The sequence below is a fragment of the Bombus bifarius genome, unplaced genomic scaffold, assembly GCF_011952205.1.
Source record: "Bombus bifarius isolate JDL3187 unplaced genomic scaffold, Bbif_JDL3187 scf7180000008046, whole genome shotgun sequence".
In the NCBI taxonomy this organism is placed as follows: domain Eukaryota; kingdom Metazoa; phylum Arthropoda; class Insecta; order Hymenoptera; family Apidae; genus Bombus; species Bombus bifarius.
This window is the reverse complement of record NW_022884412.1, coordinates 146,598-155,000: the sequence shown is the minus strand read 5'-3', so window position 1 is coordinate 155,000 and position 8,403 is coordinate 146,598. Positions and strand designations below refer to the sequence as shown.

Sequence of the window (8,403 nt, the reverse complement as noted above, 5' to 3'; positions counted from 1 at the left end):
TCGACGGATCTGCCTACGTTTACTGTATTCGTCGTGCAAGCAAAATACACCCGAAACTTCTTTGAAATTGATCGCGACGATTTCGTCGTTCGGACTTTCATCTAATCGTCAGTCTAAGCGAATATTTAGTTGTATTCTCGGCAATCTTATAAAAAGGAATCTGCGATTTCAAAGACAAATCGAGTATATGGTGGTCGAATAAACCTGTTTACAATTGTATGCTATCTATGTTACAGTCACTGTTAAAAACAGCCGATCAGCTAAAGATCAAAGGACTGTGCGAGGTACCTGAAAGCAGAGACGGGCCACCATCGGTAAGTCTGAGTTCGCCGCCAAGAGAACCCGGTACTCCTAGAATAAATTTCACCAAGTTGAAGAGACATCATCCAAGGTATAAGAGGCCCAGAACCACGTTCGAGCCTCGCGCTACGGATTCGAGGCATTACGATCGATACAAAGAAGAGGAATCGAACGAAAACTACGATTGGGAGAACAAAGAGGTAAGCGGCGATGTCGATGAACGCGCGAAGCTTTGGAAAAACCAAAGAACGTAAGAACGCGACAGCCGTCTTGAAAGCGACGAGGCGATCTCGTCACGGTCGTCGCTAAATTCGTACCGGATATTTCGCAGAATCACATAGACTGGCAACCCGAAGATGAGGAGTGCACGGAGGCAACCGCGGGAGCAGTAGTCTTGGAAACTTGCCAACGCAGCAGTAACAATAGTACCACTACTGGCACCACCAATAATAACAACAACAACAACAACAACAACAACAACAATAATAATAACAACGCTAGCAGCAACGGCAACGGTAACAATACGAGCAACAACAATAACAACGGTAAGTAGTCGATAATGAGATACGGGCCCCACACCTGGATCCTTTTGCTTCCACGTAAAAACGTAACATCGTTTACCACACATCTGTGTCAACAGTATAGTACATATGTATGTGCTTATTACTGTAGATTGTGTTAAGCTCTTTTTTCTTTCTCCTTCTTTGTTAATTTGCAACTAAATTATACGAAAGAATAGCGAAATATTCGTGGCGGATTTTAGGTGTGGGGCGACTTACAGATTTACGGCAACGCACTGGGCAGACCGTTTTCACTTGAAATAAAAAAGGTGACATGTTTTGTCATACAGGCCTCGGTCATTACGGTCATCATCCGGATCCCGGAGAGGTTGACCTACCTCCAGAAACTCAACCTACACCACCAAGTGCCACATTGGTCGGTACTACGATTACACATTTAAGGGACTCGGATCATCATTCCACAGGTGCGGTTGCTATTAATATTTATATCGACATTCTACCGACATTCACGGTCGCTCTATCAGTGCCCCATGATCGTCCGTGTATCGATGTTGTATCGTTTTTTCCACTATGTCGAACTCGGCGTGAATCGTACATGGGGGGAAATAAAACCGTAGTTGGTTATTAGACAGGGAGGGAATTAAAATAATCGGTCTAATCGAGCTTAACTAGTTGCGATTAGATTTACGTTGCTCGGTTCGCAACAGCCCACGCTACCTCGTTTAGTCCATGCGTTCAACTTTGCTTTCGGTGGCGCGCTCCTTTCTCCGGCACAAAGTTGCGATGCGCGACGTCGACGATACCGATATCGTCTACGGTCTAGATCATAGAATCCGGGTAAACGAAATTAGAAGAAACACAGCGATCCGTTATTCCGGCACGATATTGCGGCTCGATGTCACGCAGACTCTTTCAACCGAAGGAGGCATTCATTGCAACTGTATTGTTTTTCGCATCTGTTCGCAGAGATCCAAAATTGTGACAGTGTAAAGATCAAGTTTGAAACATTGCACACGATGGATTCGTCGGACACGATCGATATCGATAGCCACATGTCGGATCGAGCGAGCGTCAGTTCAAAGAACGCGGCCGATAGCGACAACATGATGATGATCACACCGGAGTTGCTTGGATTAATGCCTTCTGGAAGTTCGGTTCACTCGGATTCCGGTGAAAATAACTCAAGGGGTCACCCCGGACAATCCAGCTCTCACCATCATGGTTCGAAATCGTGGACGCAAGAGGATATGGATGCCGCTTTGGAAGCCTTACGAAATCACGATATGAGCCTTACGAAAGCCTCCGGTAATTCAAAAGCACGCACCACTTTTTTTCGCTCGGCTAGTACACGCGAGCCTACGGTTAGTCCGTTAACAAGCTTTCTCAGCGTTCTCTTATTTAATCCAGTGGTGTCGCGATCGTTTTAGCAACGTTCGGTATACCCTCGACGACTTTATGGCAAAGAGCACATCGACTGGGCATCGACACTCCAAAAAAAGACGGACCTACTAAGTCGTGGAGTGACGAGAGTTTAAACAGCGCGTTAGAAGCGTTACGGACTGGAACGATATCGGCGAACAAAGCTTCAAAGGCGTTTGGTATACCGTCGAGTACCTTGTACAAAATCGCGAGAAGAGAAGGTATCAGGCTGGCTGCGCCATTCAACGCAAGTCCCACGACGTGGTCGCCCGCCGATCTAGATCGCGCCCTCGAAGCGATACGTTCTGGTCAAACGTCAGTACAGAGAGCTTCCACGGAATTCGGTATACCGACGGGAACATTATATGGTCGATGCAAAAGAGAAGGCATTGAACTCAGTAGGAGTAATCCTACACCGTGGAGCGAGGATGCTATGACCGAAGCTCTAGAAGCTGTCAGGTAAATTACCGTTTCTTCGTATCGTCCTTATAATACATATTATCCTTTCAAACGACACGTTTCATTCTACTACTTTTCCTTTTTCTCTTTTTCTATTTTATCGTGACGCCAACAACCTGTGACCGCCACTTCTCTAAGCATGTATCATCTATAAGATCGGTGGTTTCGTAAAAGACGCACGAGAAATTCAGTGGTTTCTTCCATTTATTCACGATTTTTCAGGTTAGGCCATATGAGCATCAACCAAGCGGCTATTCACTACAACTTGCCCTACTCTTCCTTATACGGTCGCTTCAAAAGAGGAAAATACGAAGAACCAGCGGTGGGTGAAATATCGCAAGACGGTAGCAGTCCTCACTTTCATCAAAGCCCGAGTCAAAATCATTCGTCCGCTGTACCCGATCAAATGCCGTACCAAGGCAGCTGAAACTTGCCTCTTTATTAGATTTGTTTCAGTTTATTTCAAATTTTTCAATTTCTTGCTGCGATTTTGCAATTTATACTCGACGTATCGTTCTTTGAACGAGAGCAAACGACAAACGATAACGAGAGTCACCGACCAAAAACGCGTTTTAAATGTGTGAGAACGATTGGCGAACGAAATTTAAAGCCGGGAGCAGAAACTTGTGACATCACGACAACAGTACAACAGTACGGTGACAACCGAAGGGTCGAAATGCGACTAAAATAGTAGATACGAGACATGATCATCTCTCGAGAAAGAATGGCCGTGAAGGGTTTGCAGTATTACAGATGGATTGTCGTAAACAAATATTATGTATATTGTATGACTGTTATGTCGAATCGGAAACGTAGATTAATTATAATTTATAAGAATTATTTATAAAAAAGAAAAAGTGCTGTACAGTCGGGATAATACCGATGAACCTACCGTAGTGTGTAAGTTGCCGATGCGATGGGCCAATAGAAGACATTCAAGAGAAGATATAAAACATTCTAAGAACTAATGTCTTTTATGTTAGCAATTTTGATGAAAAATTCTCTGTTAGCTCGATCTTCATTTTCTTTTCTTTATTGGTCGGTTACATTATTTTTATAACTTTGTTAAATAAACTTTTTACAAAATTATTCACTACTTACTACGCGATCAAACACTATGTATAAAAGTAATAAAAAGATTTTGTTGAAAAACTAAAATAGATTCAAACTAAAAGATAAACAGGTGCGTCGTTGCATTTCAAATCGTTCTAAGATTCAATTATTTTCTTACGTCTCACCAACAATTTGTTCGCTGAGACGATGAAATATTGTATACGTGTTTCTAATGGTTTTCTTCGCATTTATATTTACATTGCAAAGTTTCAAATTTCAACTCTACGTATACAACTCTATTTACATCAGGAGGAAGTAAAAATATTTTCGATATCTTTTCAAAGATACGGAATCAACAGAACTGAAGAAAAAATTGCGTGGAAATTTCAGCAGATCGATTTCTGAGAACAAAGATACTTTTTACGTTCGAATAAACTGCCACATGCAAGGAATATATTACATCCATTACTCATGCTCACGACTATTATATAAAAACATATATTACTTATAAATATAAATAAATAAATATATATATATATATGTACAGTTTATATATTTTAAATTAAAAAGTAATGCGACAAAATAAATGTTGTATTTAATGCCCATTATATTGCTCTTTTATTTTAATGATCACCGATCAATAGTGTGATTCAATTATCGATAAATATTATCAATAATAATAGTTTGAAGTCTCAGTTATCTATATATTTATTTCATATTTTACTTGGCATATAAACAATAACATTGAGGTTCATTAGCAATGTATAATACATATTATTTTCTATCTTTTTTCTAATTTGACAGGTTTATTCATAATCCTTTAATTCATTTAACATGATATATTTATAAAAGCTTTTAAAATATATTTAAATACGATAGAACTTAAAAGATGTACTGATATGCTATATCTATTTCTGTTTATGTTCCTAACAGCATACAACACTTCGGAACAAGTACATATATATCTATGTAAATAAGTACGGGACGATACTCCCGTTAGTTACGTCGAAGCCAAAAAACTACCGATAACACCAAGTCTTTACTTATGTTCTATCATCGGAAATTGCTATTTTTTCTGTACCAGAGTTGAAACAGAAGCGTGTGTTGTGTGTATGTTATATGCAATATGAAAACAAGAATGTGTCATATATATAGCATGTATATAGCGAGAGACTCATGCTATACATATGTCATGTATAAGCGCATACATCAAGCAGTCAAGTAACATCGCTTCTTTTAATTTGCCAAAGAAACAATTTTTTCCTGGGGAAACTATTTAACGTGATTATATCTTTGTCGGCATGGAAACTGATATAAATAATTGTATCTTTTGCGATATCATAAATAACAGAACATCAAGCGAGAAGATATACGAGGTATGAAAAAGTTAACCTTTGTTGTTTAACATAATATAACGTAGCATAACTAAACGTGCAAGTGAGCCTAATATCGGTATATATAATTTTATTCCTGATATATAATGACGTCTACATTTAGAAAAAAATATTTTTACATTATTTTATAGTTGTTAAATTTGGAACGTTAAATATCATTTTAGGATGATTATGTGACGTGTATTAAAGATATTAATCCAGCTTCGACCCATCATTATTTAATACTGCCAAATAAACATATACGCAATGCAAAAGAACTTCAACCAGAAGATGCTTCACTTTGTAAGTCTGACCAAATAGAAATACTTGTGTTAAATGTTAAATTTAAGCTTTGCATATTAGAGTTGCTTATACAATGACAATTTTTAGATGACAGAATCCTTTCTACAGTGGATATAATAGCAGAAAAACAAGGTTTGGACCTTGCAGTTACACGTACTGGTTTTCATTGGCCACCATTTAATACAATACATCATTTGCATTTACACGTTATTTCCCCTATATGTAATATAGGCTTATTTAAAAGATTTATGTTCAAACCCAACTCGTATTGGTTTGTAAGCGTACGTATAATACATATTCTGAAATTTCATTCCATGTATCTCGTTGGTTCTAGCTGATTTAAAAGTAATTGTTATTATGTTTTATAGACGGAATATGTGAAGTCCTACTTTGAAGACAAAAATAATCCTAGTACATCAAGCTAAAATAAGCATAAAGGCAAGATCAATAGCTGTGATATCTTTTTTTGGAGCTTTATATGATTATAACATTCTAACAACTAAATTCACTACAGACATTACCTTATGTGTTGTACACTGTAAATGTATAAACATGGTTTATATATGTAAATTATTTCCATTGTTGTTAAATGTAAGGAAAAATAACTAAAGGAAATTTAAATGGGTTTAAGGTGTGGATTTTTGATAACGATAAAAAAAATCATCCTAAACTCGTTCTTAAAATTATCATGATCATTAAATAAAAAATAAAACCTTGAAATAATATTGAATCAAAACAATGTAAGAATAATAAATCAGTTTATTTTATTAAGTATTTAAAGTGCTGATGCCCATTTCAATTCATTTATATTAAAATATAGCTTACTATACACATTTAAGTTGACATCAATTTTTGTATTTATTCTAATTCAATGATTTGTAGAAAAGCCCCTGTTCGTACATGTCCTTCCATTTTGCCCCATTTGGATATGAATAGTTCTTAATACATTCTTCATTAAGTTTGGTTGAATAGCCTGGACTCATGGGTGGCATATATGAAGCATTTTGAACACATACAGGATGTTCAAAGTGCTCGTGTTGTTGATCGACGTATTCTATCACACGGTTTTCGGTAGATGCACTCAAACATATAAAATCCCACATCTGGAGATGCTGAACCATTTCGCATAAACCTACACCTCCAGCATGTGGACACACTGGAACTAACATAATAAAAATTATGATAAAATGGTCAACCTAGTATCTTCAGAAAGTAGTTATTATTTATGCAACCTACCACCCATCTTTTTTGCCATCAAATAAACAGCTAATATTTCATTGATTCCTCCTATTCTAGCCGAATCAATTTGACAATAATCGATCGCTCTCGCTTGTAATAATTGCTTAAACATCACGCGATTAGCGCACATTTCACCGGTGGCGACACCGATGCCATACGGTCTTAATTCGTTTGCGATTTTCGCATGTCCTAATATATCATCAGGAGACGTTGGTTCTTCAATCCAAATTGGTTTGAATTTTACCAATTGTTTCATCCACTCAATCGACTCGTTGATATCCCATATTTGATTAGCATCTAGCATCAATTTATTTTCGTGTCCTATCGCGTCGCGTACCAATCGGCATCTTCTTACGTCGTCTGTTATATTTTGACCAACTTTTACCTTGAAAGATGTAAAGCCAAGAGCTAAAAATTTATTACAAAGCTCTTTAACTTTAGCATCGTTATATCCAAGCCATCCCACTTGCGTTGTGTACGCCGGGTATCCATTTTTTCGTAGCATTTCTTCGCGTTCTTCTTTTCCTTTTTGATTCTCTTTCAGTAATTTCACTGCTTCTTCTTTCGTAATAACATCGGTACTATAGAAGAGAATGTCATAAAAATTCGTTTCAGTTTTCAATAACAATATAGTGATTTCTTCGTTTCAAAGCTGTTCTCATTTCGTAAAATGCACATGTATGCAACTTACATGTATCTGAAATCAATCGTAGAGACTAATTGTTCAGGGGACAAATCCGTAAGTAATTTCCAAACAGGTTTATTTTCTATTCTAGCCCACAGATCCCACAATGCATTTATTATAGCAGCCGTAGCGAGGTGAATAACGCCTTTTTCTGGTCCGATCTATTACATTTCATACATTTATATTAAACACATTGAATTTCCTAGCGTGCCTCTATATTTCCCACATGTAATAGTAACTCTCTTATGTGATCACGTATTTGTAATACGTTACCCATCTTAATTGCGATTCGCTCGTTAGTTTTCTCCAAAAAGATCCAAAGTGTGTAAAAATTTCATTGACATTTTGTCCTTTCACTAAATACGACATTGATTTGCAAGCTTGTACGACTATGAACATTTCAAAGAAAAGTTTGATAATATCATTTTACTCCATAAACAATAATTAGTCGTTTTAGAAGATAAATAAATATCTGTACCAATTTCTGTGCCTCTACCCAAAGTAAATGTTAATCCATATCCTTCGATTCCTTTGTTAGTCTTGATCACAACGTACGCGCAAGAATAATCAGGATCAGTGTGCTGTAATTGAATATTATATTACAACCAGGGCTTACAAATTAAATTTTAACATGAAATGCGAAATACGCGCAACATTCCATCGAAAGGTAGATTAAAGCATATACCACGTACCATAGCATCACTTCCGTCAGCTAATAACGATGTTGGGAACCTTACATCTTTCACTTCCACTTCTGTTATCACAATCTCCATCGCTTATGTGAAGATCGTCTGAATTTTCAATTTTTTTTAAACAATGGGTTACCGCGGTGTTTCTAATGAAATAGTTTCATGCAACGTTTCCCTGAATATCAGTAGGACAATATGGATTCCGTCAGATATTACATCTCTTTTATCATATGCATTACGTAAACATAATCTCTGATAAATTCGATACGTACAAAAGAAAAAAAGAAGTGGAATTACAAATAAGAAATTTTGAAATTATGAATATTATTAAAACACGATGTACAGAAAAACGATTGTTCTTT

General features: G+C 36.9%; 3 protein-coding genes across 7 annotated transcripts in view; 2 read left to right on the top strand and 1 right to left on the bottom strand.

Annotated features, from left to right (window-relative positions):
• The window catches only part of LOC117207775 (protein bric-a-brac 2), an 18,712-nt gene extending 14,418 nt beyond the window's left edge, over nt 1–4,294 (top strand). For 3 of the 5 annotated variants that reach the window (XM_033448329.1, XM_033448328.1, XM_033448326.1), the window contains 6 exons: nt 237–500; nt 632–845; nt 1,130–1,285; nt 1,788–2,126; nt 2,249–2,699; nt 2,922–4,294. In XM_033448329.1, the coding sequence (XP_033304220.1) occupies nt 237–500; nt 632–845; nt 1,130–1,285; nt 1,788–2,126; nt 2,249–2,699; nt 2,922–3,126 (1,629 nt within the window). In that variant the 3' untranslated portion in view covers nt 3,127–4,294. Of the gene's footprint in view, nt 1–236; nt 501–631; nt 846–1,129; nt 1,286–1,787; nt 2,127–2,248; nt 2,700–2,921 lie in introns of those variants that run through there. The other 2 variants (XM_033448327.1, XR_004487589.1) reach the window with 2 other exon arrangements.
• A 658-nt stretch (nt 4,295–4,952) lies between these two features.
• Nucleotides 4,953–6,058, top strand: LOC117207784 (histidine triad nucleotide-binding protein 3-like). The gene is made up of 4 exons (XM_033448347.1): nt 4,953–5,128; nt 5,311–5,428; nt 5,516–5,709; nt 5,797–6,058. The coding sequence occupies exons 1-4, from the start codon at nt 5,054–5,056 to the stop codon at nt 5,851–5,853; spliced, it is 444 nt and encodes a 147-aa protein (XP_033304238.1). The 5' UTR covers nt 4,953–5,053; the 3' UTR covers nt 5,854–6,058.
• Nucleotides 6,059–6,169: 111 nt separating this feature from the next.
• On the bottom strand, nt 6,170–8,335 carry LOC117207779 (mitochondrial enolase superfamily member 1-like). Its single transcript, XM_033448339.1, has 6 exons — nt 8,045–8,335; nt 7,831–7,933; nt 7,626–7,741; nt 7,359–7,513; nt 6,665–7,248; nt 6,170–6,590 (listed from the first exon to the last, which is right to left on the bottom strand). The coding sequence occupies exons 1-6, from the start codon at nt 8,123–8,125 to the stop codon at nt 6,292–6,294; spliced, it is 1,338 nt and encodes a 445-aa protein (XP_033304230.1). The 5' UTR covers nt 8,126–8,335; the 3' UTR covers nt 6,170–6,291.
• Between the last annotated feature and the right edge of the window lie 68 nt (nt 8,336–8,403).

What these genes read in the sequence shown, in the direction of transcription:
- LOC117207784 (XM_033448347.1), top strand. Translation starts at nt 5,054, where the DNA reads ATGGAAACTGATATAAATAATTGTATCTTTTGCGATATCATAAATAAC. An exon ending in CAAGCGAGAAGATATACGAG is followed by an intron (nt 5,129 to 5,310) that starts GTATGAAAAAGT and finishes ATATCATTTTAG; the next exon opens with GATGATTATGTGACGTGTAT. An exon ending in ACCAGAAGATGCTTCACTTT is followed by an intron (nt 5,429 to 5,515) that starts GTAAGTCTGACC and finishes GACAATTTTTAG; the next exon opens with ATGACAGAATCCTTTCTACA.
- LOC117207779 (XM_033448339.1), bottom strand. Translation starts at nt 8,125, where the DNA reads ATGGAGATTGTGATAACAGAAGTGGAAGTGAAAGATGTAAGGTTCCCA. An exon ending in GCGAATCGCAATTAAGATGG is followed by an intron (nt 7,514 to 7,625) that starts GTAACGTATTAC and finishes GAAATGTAATAG; the next exon opens with ATCGGACCAGAAAAAGGCGT. An exon ending in GATGGCAAAAAAGATGGGTG is followed by an intron (nt 6,591 to 6,664) that starts GTAGGTTGCATA and finishes TTATTATGTTAG; the next exon opens with TTCCAGTGTGTCCACATGCT.